Below are 21,539 nucleotides of genomic sequence, written 5' to 3'. Positions count from 1 at the left end.
TCTAATGAAATGGAGATAAGTAATTTACCTGATAGGGTTCAAAGAAATGGTTATAGGATGTTCACTGAACTAGGGAGAATAATGGAAGAACACAATAAGAATTTCAGCAAAGACTTAAAAAATAAAAGAACCAATCAGAAATGAAGAATATAGGAACTGAAATAAAAAATACACTAGAGAGAATCAATAGCAGATTATATGATACAGAAGAACAGATAAGCGATCTGGAAGATAGAATAGTGAAAAATCACCCAATCAGAACAGCAAAAAGAAGAAAGAATTTTTTTTTAAATGAGGAGAGTTTAAGGTACCTCTGGGACAACAGCAAGCTACCAACATCTAGGGGTCCCAGAAAGATAAGAAAGAGAGAAAGGAACAGAAAACATTTAAAAAAAATAATGCCTGAAATCTTCCCTAACCTGAAAAAGGAAACAGACATCCAGGTACAGGAAGCTAAGAGAATCCCAAACAAGATGAACCTAGAGTTACACCAAGACATAATTAAAATGGCAAAAGTTAAAGCGGAAATTTCTAAGGCAACAAGAGAAAAACAACTAATCACACAAAAGAGAAACCCCATAAGACTATCAGCTGATTTCCAGGAGAAACTTTATAGGCTGGAAGGGAGTGGTAGGATATATTTAAAGTTCTGAAAAAACAAAAACAAAAAAAGCTTACAACCTAGAATATTCTGTTCAGCAAGGTTATCATTCAGAATTGAAGGATAGATAAAGAGTTTCCCAGACAAGCAAAACTGAAGAAGTTCATCATCACTAAACTGGCCTTACAAGAAATGTTATAGGGTCTTCTTTAAGCAGAAAAGAAAAGGCCACAACTAGAAACAGAAAATACATATGAAAGAAAAAATCTCACTGATAAAGGCAAATATATAGTAATGGCAGTGGATTAGCCACTTAAAAAGCTAGTATGAAGTTTAAAAGACAAAAGTGCTACTATCAATTGTAACTGCAACAAGTAGCGAAGGGCTACACAAGGTAAAAAGATGTAAAATATGACACAAAAATCATAAAACAGTTGGGGGTAGTAAAAATTTAGTGCTTTTAGAAAGCCTTCGAACTTAAGTGACTATCAGCTTAAAACAGACAGCTATAGATACAGGCTGATATATATGCACCTCACGTTAAGTACAAAACAAAAACCTACAATGGAAACACAAAAAATAATGAAAAAGAAGTCCAAAGATAACACTAAAGGAATCCATCAAACCACATGGGATGTACAGATGGGAACTGGAATTATTGTGGTGATTTCATAATGTATAAAAATATCAAACCACTATGTTGTACACGTGAAACTAATAGAATATTGTGTGTCAAGTATAACTTAATAAAAAAATCGATAGATCCTTGGAGAATGCATCCAAACTCACTGCCTGGCTGTGAGAGGGGAGGCATCGGGAACCAGGCATCTGAAGTGAGAGCTGAAGTGAATAATGAGGAAAGCGGGAGTGAGAGAACCTCCAGAACACTTCTGTGTCTATGTCACAATTTTTCCAAGGGCTACCACATGGACAGCCATGTTCTGTGCAGGAAGACAGATTCAAATACATCACTTTGGGCCCTTGGCTCCCTTGACACTACTGAGATTTGCATTCCCATGTGTTTTCCGATGAATTAGATAAATTTAACAGCCAATAGGATAATCATCATCGATGAGTTACAAGTTAGTCACTGTAATTGACTACACTCAGGCTATTGGCATTTATCAAAACTTTTTAATCTAACGTTCCTTTTTCGGTAAACATAAAAATCTCTCACGCACTACCTCTGGAAACTCACAAACCTTCCCCAGCTCTCCCTGACCCACAAACACACACACCACAAACTACTTAAATAGCACAATGCCATCTCGAAATTAAAAATATATATATTGGAGCTTTACTGCCCCTAGTTCATATTAGAGGAATTAGGGTATTTATCCTTTTTCAAATATAAAATTATATTGCAATATTGAGTATTCTTTTTCATACTGCAACCTCCTGGCCCCAGGATCTTTCCCTGTCTCTCAAAGGGATATATTTATCCCTAGCTAGCTCTTTGCGGGGCACGGCCTTACCAATCTGACCAAGTCTACTGGGAGATGAAAAGTGTATTGCTGCAAAAAAGTTATCTGAATGCTTTAGACTAGTTATGCCAATGTAGCTGCCCAGCCTGAAGAATTAGAGTCAAGGGGATGGGTCGATGTGTGTGAAGTATTTTCTTAATTTGGATGTTATGTAAATTACATGTTGGGAATTGTAATTTTTCAGTTTGGTTTTGTTGGTTTTTTTTTTTTTTTTTTGGCCCGGCGGTGCGGCTTGTGGGATCTTAGTTCCCCGACCGGGGTCGAACCTGGGACCACAGCAGTGAAAGTGCAGAATCCTAGCCATTGGACCGCCAGGGAATTCCCCTCAGTTTTGTCAACAGAACTAAAAACATTACTTATATACTTATATATATTTAGTGCTGATGTTGCCCTTGGCAACTAAACAGTAAAGTGAAAAATATTTGACAGTGTGTATTTTACATTACAGTGGTAATAATGTGAGTAAAAAGAATACCCCTTACCAACAAGGAACACCTTGTGCCAGTTGCCCTGGTAACTGTGACAGTGGACTATGCAGTAAGTTTAAAGTGATTAACTTGCTATTATAATCAAGAATTGATGTTTAATTTTCTTTTTATGGATAAAGAAATCTCCCAAAGTAACCAATTTAAATAACATCTTTATGCCAAGACAAAAAGATTACCCAACAGAGTGTGTTTAAGTAAACATTTTACACATTTCAATAACCTACATATTCTCTGTAATGAAAAGAATACAGGCATACCTCAGAGACGTTGTTCCAGATCACTGCAAGAAAGAAAATAGGGCTATTAAGCGAGTCACACAAATTTTTTGGTTTCCCAGTGCACATAAAAGCTATGTTTACACTATACTGTAGTCTATGAAGTGTGCAATAGTATTATGTCTAAAAAAAAACCAATGTACATTAAATTAAAAATAATGCTTTTGGAAAAATTGAACCAATAGGCTTGCTCAATGCAGGGTTGCCACAAACCTTCAATTGTAAAAAACACAATATCTGCAAAGTACCATAAAGTGAAATGCAATACAATGAGGTATGCCTATATTATCATATGTAAGATAATGAAACATCTAGCATCCATTTGTCTCTGTGACCTCACAGAGCTTATTAATAACTATACATTCATGCTTCTGATAAATAATTTCATCAGCGTTAGTATCATTACACCAAAGGTAGTATTTTGAAAGAATAAAAATGTATAAATCTAAGGATGTGAGACCACATTGTGTCTCAGTCTGTACAGGCAAACTGAATGTTTCTTTTGTGCAAATGAGTTCCTCATGCTGATTACTGCATTTTTTTCTATAGTATAATTGGAAGCATGGTGATTAACATAATAAATGATCACTTGCCCTATAAATTAATCATGGTTTTGTGCACATTTTTAATGACAAAATCCAACCTGTATATGATATGGGTTCATAGAATCCATAAAGATATTGTTGCAAAAGGAGGGAATAAAGTAAATGTCATATGTGTCATTTCTAAAGTTGTCACGATCTGAAGTAAAAATAGCTGTTGGTTTTTAATAGTTGGGATACTTTTATTAAAATTATTATGAACAATAGAGTTGACTCATTCCCTGAGATTTTTACCTTTCAAATGCATTCACCTTTAGTCAACATTCTTTCTTACTGAATTATAGAACTATAATTCAGACTATTGATGATGTCAAAACTATAAATTAACGAAAGGAAAAAAATCAGCTAAAAAAACATGGAATATTTCTACCTCTGCTGAATGCTATATTAGCTAAGGAGCTTGGAATTTATCCTATTAGCAATAAGCACTCAATTGAAAGGTTTTCAGCAAAAGAGTGACAAGGTCAGAATCATGTTTGATAAAGAGCTTTCTAGCAATGGTATGTAGAAACTATTGGATGGAAGTCAGCAAGAAAACTATTGAAAAACATGGGCTAAAAAGAAATTGAATGTCTTAACCTCATTACTGGGAAAATGAATGAAGAACAATGGACAGGGCTGAGAGACAAGAAGTAAAATAGCCAGTGTTTGTTACCAGTGCTGGCTGGTGCTGGTCAGAAGTAGAAAAGGAGTTCAGATTGATTCAGTTCCTGGCCTGAATGACTGAGTAGTCAGGGAGCCATTCCCCTGGGATTGTGGGAGGAGAATAGTCACCTTGGATCCACTGTGGGTAGGAGGATGAGTTTAGTTTGAGATTTGTTGGGTTTGGGGTCCCTGGAGAACATCCAAAAAAGAAACATTAGAAAGAAAGAAGGCATATTATCATTGTTTTACATCTCTATCTTCCCACTGGAATCACTTTCTCCTGAAAGAAAGCATTGGTGTCTGAGGCAGTGTGTCCAATAGGATGAAATGACAAGGATGTTCTCTATCAGCATGTATCTTACAAGTAGCCACTAGTCACACGTGGCCATTGAACACTGTGGCTGGTAAGATTAAGGAACTAAATTTTTAATTTCGCCTAATTTAAAATAATTTAAGTTTAAATAGCTCTATGTGTCTAGTAACTCCTTCCATATTAGATTCTGTAGGTATTTTCATTTTACTCTCTTTGCTAAGGGAGAAAAATAGGTCAATTCATTTTAGAAACATGTCACCAAGTTCAAAATAAAAAGTGATGGATTAATCAGTGAGCTCAACTAAGGCACCTCATATGTTCCTCAAGAAGTGAAAGGCCCCTTGTGGTGTAAGTGACGCTGACTTGTTTGTCCAATCTTACCCACTCATACACTTTGAATATGTGGATTGTTTTTTCACTACTGAGAAAAATGATAATGAGGTAACATTTGTTTTTGTTACAGCCAATTCTTGCGAGTATGAAGATCTCCTTAGTAACTGTGATTCCTTGAAGAAAACAGCTGGCTGTGAACAGGAATTGCTCAAGGAAAAGTGCAAGGCTACTTGCCTATGTGAAGGCAAAATTTACTGAAATGCCCAATTTGCATTGTGCAGGACTAAGTGGAGAAAATCTGCATCATTTAGTTGACACATACCAAGAGGGAAATTGTAGGCATGTTAGTTACAAATTTGATTCCAAACAGTAAGGAACCTTTTTCTCCAGGATATTTACAGAGATGTCTTTCATACAACGATTTACAAAAGTAAGCTAGTTTATGACAACAACTTTGGACTGATACAAATTTGTCACCTTACATTTAATTAACTGAATCAAGTTGAGAATTTTGAAAGTTGTACAACCACAGGACTTAGTCACTAGAACTTTGGATTAAAATAAAGAATTACATGTTTCCTGAAACAACATGCCAAAAAAAAAAAAAAAAGACTGTAACATTGTCATTCCTACTCTAAGACTTTTTACATGGTTAAAGAATGAATTCAAAGATTGACATCTACCTTTGTCTTATGACATCCTCTTTAAATAAAAGCAAACAGCTTTTAAAATAAAGAATTTATCTAAGCAAACACATGGATGTGATTCTTGAGTCATATTTTATAATATTAATATATAACCCCAGCTAGACTAGCCCAATATATGATTAGACAGAGCAAAATTTCCGAAAACATTTGCCTATAAAATTAAATTTTGGGAATTCCCTGGCAATCCATTGGTTAGGACTCTGCACTGCCACTGCAGGGGGCCAGGGTTCGATCCCTGGTCAGGGAACTAAGATCCTACAAGCTGTGTGGTACGGCCAAAAAATAAAAAAATTTTAAAATTTAAAAATTAAATTTTAACAATAACAAAAAGGAATCAGTTGTATTCTCATTTTGCTTTTTGCTTTTTGACATTTTGCTCCCTTCCGCACTGGTTTGATATCCTACCTTTTGTATAAAAAGAATAGTAAATACAGAAATACACATGCAATTTCACATTTATGCAAAATGTACATGAAACATGGGAAATATATACCAGAAACTAATGAGATTGGTTATATAGAGTGGGTGGGTGAGAACGGGTTGGGCAGGATGGAGGGTGTCAGAAGGCTAGGAGAAAATGGGTGGGGTGTGACACTTCTCTATTTCCTTTTATATAGTTTCAGCTTGTGAATTTTGTTTCACATACTCTTTAAAATAAAATATCATCAACAAGGGTGGGGAGAAAAATCCAAAATGAAATAAAAACAAGAATAAAATAAATTGTATTGCACATAGATCAAATAATCACCATAAAGGGTGGGAAAAAAGAATCAATTCAACTGTTTGAATGTCATATTTGGACTGTATGTCTTCTATATTTATATAAACAAATGTTCAACTCTAGTCAATAAGATTTTGTTTTGTTTGTTTTTAATATAGACACATGGATTAGTAATTCTGAAACTACTATGTATCCTACAAACACACAAATAAATATAAATAATGGAGCCAGGATTCTCACTGTTGGAGAAAGGCTTTACACACATGGAAAGAAGGAATACAGGATTAAACCCTGTGTTGTTGCATTGGAATTGGAGGTATTAGTGTGAATTTGTAGTTTTTCACATATACATAGAGGTGTTAGAGAAATAGTGAACAGAACAGAAGGAATTCCTGCCCTCCTGCATGGATAATTTTTGAAACTGGAGGATTAAGAACATAAGGGTTCCCAGAGTCACTAGGGACACAAACCATTCTTTGGGATGATAAAAATTATTCGTAAAATGTAACAACAAAATGTAGTCTTAACCACTTTTAAATGAAACACATAGTGGCTTTGAGTTAAAGAAAGTTCCAGGGACCTCCCTGGTGGCGCAGTGGTTAAGAATCCGCCTGCCTATGCAGGGGACATGGGTAAGCCCAGGCGCTACAACTACCGAGCCTGCGAACCAGAACTACTGAGCCCACGTGCCACAACTACTGAAGCCCGTGCACCTAGAGCCCGTGCTCCGCAACAAGAGAAGCCACCGCAATGAGAAGCCCACGCACCGCACCGAAGAGCAGCCCCCGCTCGCCGCAACTAGAGAAAGCCCGTGTGCAGCAATGGAGACCCAATGCAGCCAAAATACAAAATACATAAATAAATAAATTTAAATCGATGTGATGCTAATTAGAAATTTAAAAAAAAAAGTTCCAGAAAAAAACGGTTTCACGTTGGCCCCATGAGGTATTAATCCTTATCCCGGCAAGGTTAGCAGCCAGCAACAAAGACGGTAGTAGCTGGCGAGCAGTCACTTCAGTGGCGTCCAGAAGACAAACTCATCTTTGAGATCTGGAGCTACTGGAAACATGTTCACAGAGAGTCCCCAAGCATCAGAATCCTTAGAGTCCCAGATCTGTGAAACAAGGTGGGGTAGAAAAGTAGACAAAGAGCAGATGCTATGGGGGAGGTAACAGGATCTGTTAGCACACGTGAGAAAATCCCTGGGGGCACCCAGTAGCAGTTGGGTGAAAAGTGTAGGGTTTATGGCTCTTTCAATAGCAGGCAGAAGGGAACGCTCTCTTCCCTGTCACATACATGCACACACATACATGAAAACAACTGATGGAAACTGTCTTAAAACCAAACCCCCTAGTACTGGGAAATACGATTATAAAATGTACTCTGGATCTATGTATAGAATATTGAAATGTCATCAGGTACTGATTTCGCCATTTCACATTGAGATCATGTTTCTCTTTTGTAAGTGAAATAACGCATGTAAGATATTTAGGAGTAAGAGAGACTAATGGTGCTCAGTAAATTCTAATTTACTTCTCTGTTTCACCTTAGTGCTACCAAAGTTAATTAGAAAACATTCTACATTCCAGGTGATATGCTGATTTTTTTACGTTCATTTTTTGCACTTTATCCTCGCAATAGTCCTTTTGTCTGCGTTTTGCAGGTGAGTGAACAGGGACAGTAGGGTGAAGTATTTTGTTCTGATAGGGACTGCCACCCAACATCAGAGCACAGACTCAACCCTCACGCTTTTAGGGAATACACAATGCTGTTTCCTGATCTAGACTGAAATTAATTGACAGTTTGGATGAAAAATGCATTCAGACGGAGGATTTAATGGGAAATGAAATAAAGTTTTATACAAAGTTCTTAGGTTCTTTGTTCTATATTCATGGAGATGTGTTTACTTTGGACAATGTGACATTTAAGACTTGTATTAATAGTTCAATGGTAGTCAGGCATGGAATACCTCCTTAGAATTTTATAAAATTACATCATGACTCAAGCCTATTGACTTCCATTTCTATTATCTTAACAACCTGTTCTATAGTTATAAAAAAGGTGACAAGAAATAAATTAAAACTTGAAGAGAACTAATTAGGCTGGGTGAGAGCATGAAGGAGACTTCTGGAATTAGTATAGCTGGTTTCATAGCTATACACATATGTAAAAATTAAAGTGGCTATATACCCTTAAGATTTTGTGCATTTATTGTATATTAGTTATGCTTCAATTTTTTAAAAAAAGATGCAGGGAGGGAGGGAGGGAGGGAGGAAGGAAGGAAGGAAGGAAAAAAAAGGAAAAGGCAAAAAAAATAAAAGAAAATAGGTTACTATGATATGGCAAAGAGCACAGGTTTGGGAAGAAAATCTGGTTTTTGTTTGGTGCATATTATGATTGGAGGTATGGAGTGGCAGTTGAATATATGAGTCTAGGATTCAGTCTAGAATGGAAATAAAAATTTGGAAATCATCTCTGTATAGTTGATACCTACAGTCATGATATTAGATTAGATTCCTAGGAAGTGATTGAAGGAATGTGCTAAATCCCAGAATATGCTGAAGCTTGGAAAATAAGATATAAAGGTTCACCAAAAGTGTCAAAACAGGAGAAGAAGTGGAAAGGACTGAAGAGTATAATGTAAATGGATGTCAGAGAGACAGATTACTGTGTAACGCCTATCATTTTTTTCAATCAAAGAAATGAATCTTTAAATTCTCTATGCCTGTGCAATTACCTGAAGGAGGAAAGGAATAATTCAATCTCTAAGGAGACACAAATGGATCATCCAGATGCGTGGGGAATACTGAAAACCTTTTGAAAATGATCATGAAATTACTGTCAGTTGATAGCTATCAGTTAATCTTGAAAAATGATGAGGAAGGAGAGCCATATAAGGTGACTGACATGACAAATGGAAGGAACCAGAAAATCTGGAAAGCTTGATATTAACCTGTGGGAAATTCCTATGATTTAAAATATTTTTCTTATCTTCTTATATTTAAAATATTTGACTTATCAACCCAATCAGGTTATACAAGCTCCTTGGAGTTATGGACGACTTTTCTCTTATGTCCCCTAAACACTCAGCACCCTGTAGAACAATATTTGATGTTCAGGGGATGTTTGTTGTGTTGAGTTGTTTCTAAACTCCTTTTCTATTTCTTATGTTATTATTTTTATTTTTAAATTCCAGATGGATTTTTTGGTATATTCAACCCTGCAAATATGAAGAACCAGAGCTTAAAAGGACCTTCAGAGGTTCTATGGCCTACTCTCTTTTTAGAGATGAGAACACTGAAACCCTGAAAGAGGTTACAGAAGTAATTAGTGCAAGTTACAAGTCTAACATTGATTCTAAACCCAGGTTCCCTGAGTCCAATTTCAGTAAGTGTTTCACTAAAACTACACTTATTCTTAAATATCATCATTGCTTACCTCTCTACCATAATCATATTTGCCTTCATTACCTATTTCCTTATTCAGTATCAATCCCTCAAAAGATTATCTGCTTTGATTTTTTGGCATCTCCCCAAGTATATCCTTATTCATTGTTAAATTTGGTCTATGTTTAACTAGAACTCTGTTCAGTAACCCACACCCAGTACTCTGCTCAACATTAGCTACAAATTAGTAGCAATTTAATAAATGGATACATGAACAAATAAGTAAATGAATGAAAAAATAACTCATTAATTGCTACAGGAATGTATTTTGTGAGACTGACACAGATTTTTTCAGAATCCAAAGGGTTCTTTACCAGAAGGATGTGTTGCCAAAGAATTCCTTAATGTACTTCTTGCTAAAATTGTACGTGAAAGAACACTACCTGCTCTCTAATTTAACAAAAAAAAGAGAATAGTGTCGGCTCCACCTTTTTGGTAAACATGGACCATCGCTACTGTTTCTGTGGGGAAGAGGAAATAAGAGCCAGCTTCCCTTTGAAACATAGTAAATACAAGGAAGAAACATACATAAAGGAATACTGAAAGTTTAGTTGATTCCCAAGTCCTCTCTCTCTCTCCTTAATACGATGTTTATTGTTTTAAAATGTTAAGTTGATATATTGGTTGTTTGGTGCCTATAAAATTGAAAGAGAAAGTAACAGTGTCTAAAAATGTAGCATAAAGGAACATACCACAATATATTTATTTGATGGAACAAGAACATTGAAGTTAAAAGGCAACTCTGAGCATTGATATACATCATTATATTTATAATTGAATATCCAACTGAATATCCAATACCATTATGCATATCTCTGGTAAAAAAAAAAAGGATAGTCTTTCATTCAAAAATATATTAAATATATATTGAGGATCTACTATGTCCCATATGTACTGATTAGTTGCATTGGGAAAGCCTGACTTTATGGAAGGTATGGATCTCCTCAACATCTTAAAACAATGTGGGCAGGTTTTATAATGTTTTCTAAATATAAAGAACTCCAGGACAGGAGGTCATCATTATTATCAGGGATGCACATTTGATTCAGCTTTTTTATTGGCAACTTGGAGTTGTGAGTTAGGATGCTGACTTGCCAAGCTTTAGGTTGAACTAGAGCTGGAGAGGATAACCAACTCAAAGGCAACATGAAAGTCATCAGTGGGGTCAAGTCAAACCAATGTACAAAAAGAAAGGAAGGAAAGAAGGAAGGAAGAAGGAACATTAATTGCATAACTCAATAATAAAAAAAAATATGAGAAAAGACAAAAAAAAATTATGTGACCATCAGAGGGATAATTTCTGCAACTTGCCAAGTCTTACTGCAAAACAACAAAAATAAGAAAATCCAATAGAAAGATAGGCAGAAGTCCTTATCAGATGATAAGAAAATAAATACAATCACCAATAACATATGTAAGGAGGCCTGGCTTTATATATAGATATAGAGGATGAAAACTTAACATTTTTCATATATCACATTGATGAGAATTTAAAGTTTAATAGTACCCAGGGTAAGGGAAGAAAGCAATCACTTTCTTATGGGAGTACACATTAGCACAAATTTGAGGACAATTTGACGATTTTTTAAATGCACATATTCTTTGATCAGCAACTTCACTTCTGGGAAATTCTTCAATAGCTATATTTACTTTATGTGTGTGAAAATGTCCGAACAAAATGATATGATTGCAGTATTGCATGGAATCGTAAAATATTTTTAAAAAGGCTGAAAATAGCCTACGTGCTTAAATCTACATCAGGAAGGAACTGAGTAAAGACCTTATGGGATGTCTACAGGAGGAGTCAACAAATTTTTTTAAATTTTTATTGAAGTCTAGCTGATTTACAATGTTGTGTCAATTTCTGCTGTACAGCAAATTGACTCAGTTATGCATATATAGATATGCTTTTTTCATATTCTTTGCCATTTTGGTTTATCACAGGATATTGAATATAGTTCCCTGCGCTATAAGGTAGAATCTGGTTGTTTGTCCATTCTCTATATAATAGTTTGCATCTGCTAATCCCAAGCTCCCAATCCCTCCCTCTCCCCCGCAACTTCTCCCCCTTGGCAACCACAAGTCTGCTCTCTATTTGATGAACTTCTTTTGTAAAGGTCAAGATAGTAAAATTTTTAGGATTTGTGAGCCACATAAGATCTCTGTCACATATTCTTCATTTTTTTTTCTTTAATATAGTATTGGCACAGACTTCTGATCTAGAGAATGGGATACCATGGCCAATAAAAATCATTCATGTGCAAAGAAGGAAAAGTCATGTGAAATATTGTCTGGCAAAACCAAAAAGAACAAAACGTGTTTTCTTTATCTAAAGACCTTCTTTCTTATAATACTGGAAGAAATGGTATCCATCAGGCATATGTACTTATATTTACCTTTTTCCCTCCTGTTCAAATGGGAAAACTGTCCTTGCTCCATCCAAGGCCAACCATGGCACCCATGCTCTGGAGCCCAATTCCTTTTGCTCACACGAAAAGCTTTTTTTTTTTTCCTTCACAGGAAAATTTCACTTTTTTGTCTTTATTAATTCCTTCATTTAGACTTTCCCATTTTTCTCCTCAACCCACTCCATTCCAGCTTTCATCTCCTCTAAGCCTCTAAAATCATTCTCATTAGGGTAAGTAATACCCGAAAGACTTAGTAAAGGAGCGCCAACGACAATTAGCCGAAGAAAAAGAACAATGGTGTCAGAGTCAGACAGACTTGCATTTTAATTGAGTCCTGGAACTTTTCTAGGTGCTGTTAGATTTTGGGAGTGATTTAGTTTCTTGGCTTTCCCATTTGTACAATGACAATAAGAAACAAACCTACCTTGATGGACTGTTTCAAGGATAATAATTAACCTGTGTAAACAGCCTGGCAGCTATCAGGTGCCAGTGGATGTTTTAAAGGTCAGTAAACGCTTACTGGAAAGACACATTAGTGCCTGAAGCCCAGTACGCTGATGTACCTTGATAAAACGCAATGGGGAAAGAACCAAGTTCCGGGAGGAAAAAAAAAAAGTCCTGCCATACTTTCTGGGAGGCCCTTCAGTTCTAACCTTATCTTTGGAAAGCAGCTTGCTCAAGACCGTGCCTGGTTTACACGACTTCCCTTTCATTTTAGCTGTACCCTCCCTTGGGCCTAACGGCCAGGACCCTAATCAGGCGGGATCTCCCTGGAACCCAGATACAAGTTTCTGTCCCCACCCTTCTCCTCTACTATCACCTCCTTCTCTTTTGTTCTATATTTTAGTTTTGTACAGTGGAATTGCAGCTACTGCATTTTATTATGAGTGAATTTAGGGAAACATGTTTGGGACCTAATCCTTTCTTGGCAAGACTGTGGAGAATGAATATTTTTCAACATTAAAACTCTTCTTCACCTTAACCAAGTAACCAAGGTTAACATCACCAGTGATAAAACATATCCATATCTCATACTCCGTGATATGTTAGGAGGAGAAGGGCAGTTCACCTCTGGAGTAGTTAACCCTAAAATCCATAACCCCAGTCTAATCATGAGAAAACATCAGGCAAACCCAACTTGAGGAACATTCTGCAAAATATCTGAGCAGTACTCTTCGAAAACATCAGAGTCTAAGAAGGCACGATAACTAAATGCAATATGGGACCGCGGATTGAACCCTGGAACAGAAAAAGGACACTAGCAAAAAAGTCTGGAGCTAATAGTATTGTACCAGTGTTAATTTCCTGGTTTTGATCATTGTACTATGATGATGTTAGATGTCAACATTAGAAAAAAACTGAATGGAGGGTCATAATGAACTCTCTGTTATCTTTGCAATAGAGATAAATCTTAAGTTATTATTCTAAACCTAAAATTATTCAAAATTAAAAATTTAAAAATCTCTTCTGATTCCTAATGTTGATAGGATATAAACACTTTAGTGGCTTTATTAGTTAAATAGTATGCCTTCATTTTTCCAATTTATTGTCCTTAAAGCAAGGTTTCAAATTTCTCCCCCAAACTGCCCCATACATTTGCCACTTTGTTAGCTTTTTAATAACCTAGGTTTCACATCTCTTTTTGATTGATAAAGTACCTGCAGTATATTCTCTCTCATCTAGTCTTTACAACTTCTTGAGATGGAAAAGGAGTCCTCACTGCCACATTAAAGATGAGCAAAATGGTGACAAAGGCAGTTTGAGATTCACTTTATGGTCTGTGAGTTAGCAACAGAGTTTTGTCAAGAACCTGGACGGGTGCAATTCAACAACACTTTAAAAAAAATTATGAGCAAAGGATCTGAATAGACATTTCTTTAAGATATACAAATAGTCAAAGCACATGAAAAGATATTCAACGTCATTAGTCATCAGGGAAATGCAAATCAAAGCCACGAGGTCATAGCACTAGAATGAATGGCTGGGTCAAAAAATCAGACAACAGCAACTGTGGATGAGGATGTGGAGAAATCAGACTCCTCATACACTTCTGGTGGGAACATAAAATGGTGCAGCCACTTTGGAAAATTGCCTGGCAGTTCTTCAAATGATTAGTCTTAGACCTAGAAATCCCACTCCTCAATATATCCCCAAAAGAAAAAAAAGTATATCTACAACAAAAACTTGTATGTAAATGTTCATTGCAGCATTTCTCATAATAGCCAAAAGCTAGACTGAAAATTTTTGAGGCAGCAAGGAGTGACCTCCTTAAAAAGGGGATGTTTTTATAGAATGTCAACTGTGGCTCAACACTTAACCCATAGTAATGATCAGATTTGAAGATTCTTTGTACCTGATCATTGGTTGATGAGATTCATCCATTTAACAGGCAGGGGTAAATACATGTTAGTGATCCCCACTCTTTCCATAGTAAAAACTACATTTAAATAAATATAGAATTATATTTTAAATATATAATATATAAGTGTATAACAGTCCTCAACAGGATAGAAATGTAGTTTTCATATCTTTTGATTTGAAAAGTACATAGGGCATATTTTTTTTTCTCAGTGCAAAGTTTGAAGTTCATAGCAATTTTTAGTATTCTGTAATAAAGCCATTATGTATCAGGGACAAAGTTTGGGGACATCTGTCGAATAACTATATGCAAACATAAAATATTCTCTATTATCTAGATGTCCTCACTGGGAAAAAGAGTGCCCCAAGTAAGAAAGTTGACATCTATCTTAATTTGATAGTACCTTCCAAATTAAAGTAAAATAAAATATAATAAACAGAAGACAGAGCTAAAATTGGAAATGTCTTCCTTTAATATTTCAGAAGATTCTTTGACATTTTTCAGTACCTTGAGATCAGCAGGAACCTAAATTATCTTACATAGAAAATGAAATGGTTTAGCTGAAAGAAGTTAAATTTAGGAAATTGGACAGACATGTCTGGCCAAGCTCTGCCTTCTACCTGCTGTGCAACCTTGAGCAAGTTGCTTAAACTCTCTGAGCCTCAAGTTTATTATCTATCTATAGAGTTCTCTTCTACTTGGCAAAGTTAGTTTTACTGTCTTTGTTAAGGATCACTTCACAGGTCCTCTAGCTCTTCTTATGCAACGCCGATCATATGAGGGATGTTGAATTAACTTTTCTAAGGTGCACAGTATCTCCTAGGAAGATTTTGACTAATATTCCTCTAATTGTCCCTGGGATGTAGAGTTAAGGAGATTTATTGCTATAAACTAAGGTGTCCATGAGAATTACCAAGGACAAGAAATGATGAGGAGATTCCTGAGGTAAAATTACATTGAAACAAAGGGGAAGTAAGGCCAAATTTAAAACGGACTTTTTTTTTTTTGGCTGCTTTGGGTCTTCGTTGCGGCGCGCGGGCTTTCTCTAGATGTGGCGAGCAGGAGTTGCTCTTCATTGTGGTGCACGGGCTTCTCATTGCGGTGGCTTCTCTTGTTACAGAGCATGGGCTCTAGGCGCGTGCTTCAGTAGTTGTGGCACGCGGGCTCAGTAGTTGTGGTTCGTGGGCTCTAGACCGCAGGCTCAGTAGTTGTGATGCACGGGCTTAGTTGCTCCATGGCATGTGGGATCTTCCCGGACCAGGGCTCGAACCTGTGTCCTCCAGCATTGGCAGGCAGATTCTTAACCACTGTGCAACCAGGGAAGTCCCCAAAACAGACATTTTTAACCAGGGTTCCATGGATAGAGTGCAGGTGGTCCATGTACTTGAGCAGAGAAAAAAGTGCATTTAATTGAAATTCAGTATTTCCATTAGTAGTTTTATGACTTTGTCACCAATAGACATCCCCAATAATTTTCTCTCATATTATTCTTGTTCCAAATATCTTAAAATAATGAGTAATAATTGTTTATACTCCTACTCCTACTTTGAAGTTATGCTAGTTATTAGAAATGCCACTAGATCTTGTTATTTTCTATATTATGAAGAAGCATCTACATCAGACTTTTGGATTTTATTATATTTTGATCAATGAATTTCAATGCAACTGGTTACCTTGATAATTCTATGCATGTTATTTTGTACATTTAAGAAATATTTCGAGAAGAAATTCAGAGGCTTCAACAAACTGCCAAAAGTGTCCATAGCACAGAAATGTTAAGAACCCTTGGCTTAAGACAAGGGCCTACACCTCAGACAGCTGCTTTGGGTGTGCTGGTGCTCACTCTGGTCCTGTAACCCAGCTCGGTGGTAATATTCTGGGAAATAATTCCACAGCCATGTAGGATGATGAGGAAACACAGGGTCCCCCAGCTATAGCCCTGAGAGGTGGAAAGAGCCTTTTTGGGGACAGGAAAACTTTTTCTTTTCTTCACTAGATACATATGGGATCCTAGTTCCCCGACCAAGGATCAAATTTGGAATTCAGGCCCTCTGCAGTGGAAGCTCAGTCCTAACCACTGGACTGCCAGGGAATTCCCTGTTACTTGGTTTTTTACAACCTTGTGTAGAGTTTATCAGCGTAAGTACTTTGCCTTTATGATCTGTTGGAGTTATCACAAGCACCCTTTGGGCCACTGCAAAACCAGAAATCAAAGTGGGGGACGTACACGTGTGTCCCCGAAGTTAACCATCTGAACCCACTCCTGTGGTGCTATCTTTCACTCAGTATGATAATTTCTAGGTCCTTCCGTGTCACTGCAAATGGCATTATTTTGTTCTTTTTTATGGCTGAGTAATATTCCATTGTATATATGCAGCATTCTTTTTTTTTTAATTAATTAATTAATTTATTTTATTTTTATGTCTGTGTTGGGTCTTCGTTTCTGTGCAAGGGCTTTCTCTAGTTGTGGCAAGCGGGGGCCACTTTTCATCGCGGTGCGCGAGCCTCTCACTATCGCAGCCTCTCTTGTTGTGGAGCACAGGCTCCAGACGCGCAGGCTCAGTAACTGTGGCTCACGGGCCCAGTTGCTCCGCGGCATGTGGGATCTTCCCAGGCCAGGGCTCGAACCCGCGTCCCCTGCATTGGCAAGCTGACTCTCAACCACTGCGCCACCAGGGAAGCCTATTTAGCATTCTTAATACTGAATGCAAGACCCTTTATAATCCAGCCCAGCTACCATTACAACTTTATCACCAGCTACCCCACACCTGGTCCCTCCCCATTTCTCCCAGCTTTACTTAACGAACTGCTATTCCTCAAATATGCCATGTTCTTCCAAGCCTTATGCTAGTCCCTCTTTCTGTTTTACTGGTAAAGCCTATTTATTTTTTTAATGCCTCCATCCATAGCATTTCATGTGCTAGTAGTGTTCTTGGGCCAAGACAAAATGAATTGCTGCCTTATTTATGTTCCCCAATACTTTTACAAACACTGTTATATTACTTATCTGTTTTTATATGATCACTTGCTTACATTTCTGTCTTCCCAACTAGATTAACTTCCTCAAGGAAGTTAATAGACCCATTCTATACTTTGCTTACTTTTGTGTCTCCTAGAGAGCCCAGCTCAGTGCCTGTCATACAATTAGCACCAAGTTTCTGCTGAATTAAAGTTACATTAGAGTCTAGACACTAGGAATAATGCCACTTGCAGCAACATGGACGGACCTAGAGATTGTCATACTGAGTGAAGTAAGTCAGACAGAGAAATACAAGTATCATATGATATCGCTTATATGTGGAATCTAAAAAATGGTACAAATGAACCTATTTACAAAACTGAAATAGAGTCACAGATGTAGAAAACAAACTTACAGTTACCAAGGGGAAAAGTGGGGGGAGGGATAAATTGGGAGATTGGGATTGACATATACACACTACTATATATAAAATAGATAACTAATAAGAACCTACTGTATAGCACAGGGAACTCTACTCAGTACTCTGTGATAACCTACACAGGAATAGAATCTTAAAAAGAGTGGAGGGTTTCCCTGGTGGCACAGTGGTTGAGAGTCTGCCTGCCAATGCAGGGCACACGGGTTCGAGCCCTGGTCTGGGAGGATCCCAAATGCCGCGGAGCAACTGGGCCCGTGAGCCACAACTACTGAGCCTGCACATCTGGAGCCTGTGCTCCGCAACGGGAGAGGCCGCGATAGTGAGAGGCCTGCGCACCATGATGAAGAGTGGACCCCGCTCGCCGCAACTAGAGAAAGCCCTCGCACAGAAACGAAGACCCAACACAGCCAAAAATAAATAAATAAAGAAGCTTTCATTTAAAAAAAAAAAAAAAGTGGATATATATATGTATAGCTGATTCACTTTGTTGTACAGCACAACATTGCAAATCAACTATATTCCAATAAAAATTTTTTAAAATAATTAAAAATTTTTTAATTTAAAAATGTAATAAAAAGGGGGAAAAAAGAGTCTAGACACTTGTGTGCAATAGATCATTTCCATCAGCTGGCTTCTTTCAATCTATATTGTATTTTCTTCAAACCAGCATTTACAACAGTTTGATTACAGAGCATAATTCACTCCAGTGGATGGGGCGTTTTCACCAGTCTTGCCCATTTTTTTTCTTGCAATGTCACTGGAGTGCCTTGAGCATGCAGCTTAATTCTACACACAGAGCAGCCCCTCTGTCCTTATCAACCTCCCACAGACCGCGAAGCCCTCAGTGTGCCTCTGTCCTTTGCCACAAACATGAGGTTCACATTCCCTCTCATGGCCATTGGCCTGGAAGTTGCCATGATTGTTTTATTTGGATTATTTGTTCAGTATGAAACGGATCAGAACTTTTCCCAGCAGCCCAACAGCACCAAGTCACCTACCGTGGATGTGGACAGATACCTTGACTTGTATCCTCGTGAGTAAGCAATCTGCTTCTTATTGTACATTTTTGGGTTCTCAGAATGTGGACCCATTTTAGGTTCTCAGAATGTGAGGTCTGTAAATACTGTAACCCCTAGCACTCTACATGGGAGCTCCTTATAGAATTATGTGATAGTTCTGAGCGCTAAGGTTGTTATAAGTTTATGCTGGGGCATCTGGTCTCTGTAGTTAATGTGTTTGGGTAGAATCTGTGTTTATTAAAATATCAGAACAAGAAGCTGAAAATGTAAATAATTGATCAATGTTTTGTGTTGCCTACATGCTGCTAAATGACCTTATTTTTCCCTTCATCACTAGTTCTGCAAGGTATAAAAATATCCGCCTCCCCCCCCCAAAAAAAAAGACTCAAAGTTAACTTTGGAGGAGAAAGAGTAGAAACAAAATGGAATATTGAGAAGGAATTCATGTAAGGGCCTTAAGGCATAAGAAGGGGTATTAAGGATGATATAGGATGTAAATGATGTACTTAAGGTTTTATAATATTCTGAAAGGAAGACCGTTTGTTCCTCTGAGATGAGAAGAAACGTGTGAGCACCTGACATATTTTAAAAGCAGGACCCTTCCCTGGGAATGGCGACTGGAGGAAAGAAGGGATTTAGTTTCAAGTTTGGATAGGCAGGCTATGAAACACTTAGTGTAAAAATAATAACTACCATTTACTGACTGCTTACTATGAGCCAGGCATATTCATCACCTTGTTAACCAGGGAGGGAGGTTGTAATATAATCCTGTTATATAGACTGTTTTTTCAGTGAGGCACAAATAATTTTAGTATTTATTATTTATTAAATGTTAAATTTTATTAATTTATTAAATTATTTTTGTAGCGATATTTATTATAGTTCTACAGCATATGTCTAAGCTTTTAAAAAAAATATGACATTTGTTCTCTCATTCCTACACATTTTTGAGGAAGTTTATATAATGCGGAGTATTCTCATGTAGAAAAGGTGACCTAGAGTTGCCAAGCGACTCAGCCAAAATGCACATTCACAAGTTAAGGGCAGAGTTAGGACCATAAGTCAGAGACTCAGGGTCCAAATCTAGTTCTCTTTACATAGATATCCAAAAGAGTTCTTGATTAAAGAATTTTATAATTTGCAAGTTCAAGAACACCAAAACAGAAAAGAATTCTGTTCAACTCTGTATGCTTTTGTACATTTCGTTTCTTCATCCAGTAAACATTTTTACTATGCACCAAGCATGTGCTACAGCAAACTTACTCAAAGATAAAACAAGTAAGATCTCTTTATTGTAAGACTCCACTGTTCGGTGCACATGTAAACGAAGAGCTGCAGTATGGCATAGAAACAAAATGCCAAAAATATAATCTAAGATTAGTGTTATTCAAATAAAGTTATCTTAAGAGATCAAAAGCTTCATAATTTGCATAATTCAAGCTGAATTCTCTCAGTTCCAGTGTCAACACTCGTAGGTAAAACTTCAATTCAGAATTTGAGATAAAAGCCAAGTTGGAGAGAAGAGTTACTAAACATGGTCATTTTTTTCAAGCGCCTAGCAATCACATGACCTTTATACTCTGCTTGCAAGGAACATAGAAATTCATTCATTTTATGATGCATTAAGAAAATATCTATTTAGCTCCCAATTCTCGTCAAGCAGTCTTCAAGGTCCTAGGCTCTAGGCAGTGAATAAAGCAAAGCAAACAAAACAAGCAAAGTCCACGCCCTTACTATTACCGAAAGTGGAGTCTGGCTGCTCGCCGCTCAAAAGCCAATAAAGAAGCAAGTTTGATGGAAAGGAAAGTTTGCTTTATTAGAGATGCTGCAACTGAGGGGGAGGGTGGACTCCTGTCCAAAGGCCGACTCCCCCCCGCCCCCCGACAATCAGGGCGCAAGAGCTTTTATAGACGGAGGGAGGGGGCTACATGCAGAAAGAGCACAGTTAGCTCTGACAGTCCTCTCGATATTGGTCATCAGTGGTCTGATCAGTGTCATATTGACTGTTTTAAGTACAGTTAGTCTTTAGTTCCAGGGTTGGTTTGTTCCCATTTCTTTGAGGCCAATTCTCAGAATTGTGGCAGCTTATGTCATGGCTACAGTCTGGTCATCATGTAGTTCACTTCCTCCACCTGGCGGGGGTTTCAGTGTCTATAAGGCAGCTCACAGGATGTGGCTCAGGATATTACCTATAGCCCATGAGGAGGAACTAAAGGTCCTTGACTTTGGTTAATGACTAAACTATTATTATTTAGTCTTTTTGGACTGCTATTCTTTGCTTCTGCATTTTCTCACTTCTATTAAACCTATTCTTTGGCTAGAGTTTTTCCACACACAAAAGGCAGGTGGAGGGCATGGACAGGGGGAGGACCATAGGGTCCTGCTCTATTTCATTATGAAGTTTACATTCCAATGGGGAAACCCAGACCATATATATATATACACATATATATATATGAATAGATATATATTCAATACGTATATATATATTCATATTCACATGTATACTGTGCCGGGAGGGGAAAAGCATTTACACATATATACATATATGTGTATATATATATACACATATACATATGCATATCTGTGTGTAATACAAGCAAATATATACATGTATATATTTGCCTGTATGTTATACATACACACAGCACACAGCCATACACTCACACACACACACTCACATGGTAATAAAATGCCACACCAATAAACAAAGCAATATTTAAAAAATAGATGCACCTGG

General features: G+C 37.1%; 3 protein-coding genes across 5 annotated transcripts in view; 2 read left to right on the top strand and 1 right to left on the bottom strand.

Annotated features, from left to right (window-relative positions):
* Positions 1-5,493, top strand: part of LOC309608174 (cysteine-rich secretory protein 2-like) — a 29,590-nt gene extending 24,097 nt beyond the window's left edge. For all 3 annotated transcript variants that reach the window (XM_082347665.1, XM_082347663.1, XM_082347664.1), the window contains 2 exons: positions 2,534-2,622; positions 4,872-5,493. In XM_082347665.1, coding sequence (XP_082203791.1) covers positions 2,534-2,622; positions 4,872-4,999 — 217 coding nt within the window. In that variant the 3' untranslated portion in view covers positions 5,000-5,493. The remainder of the gene's footprint in view (positions 1-2,533; positions 2,623-4,871) is intronic.
* CENPQ (centromere protein Q) overlaps positions 1-21,539 on the bottom strand; it is a 138,555-nt gene that overhangs the window by 37,754 nt on the left and 79,262 nt on the right. The gene's annotated exons all lie outside the window — the stretch shown is intronic.
* Positions 5,637-21,539, top strand: part of RHAG (Rh associated glycoprotein) — a 35,765-nt gene continuing 19,862 nt past the window's right edge. The window contains exon 1 of the mRNA XM_082347673.1: positions 5,637-18,813. Coding sequence (XP_082203799.1) covers positions 18,651-18,813 — 163 coding nt within the window. The 5' untranslated portion in view covers positions 5,637-18,650. The remainder of the gene's footprint in view (positions 18,814-21,539) is intronic.

Source organism: Balaenoptera borealis, assembly GCF_965194805.1.
Source record: "Balaenoptera borealis genome assembly, chromosome: 12".
Taxonomy (NCBI): Eukaryota; Metazoa; Chordata; class Mammalia; order Artiodactyla; family Balaenopteridae; genus Balaenoptera; species Balaenoptera borealis.
Note: the sequence above shows the minus strand (reverse complement) of the source record. Positions and strands in the feature narration are given on the sequence as shown.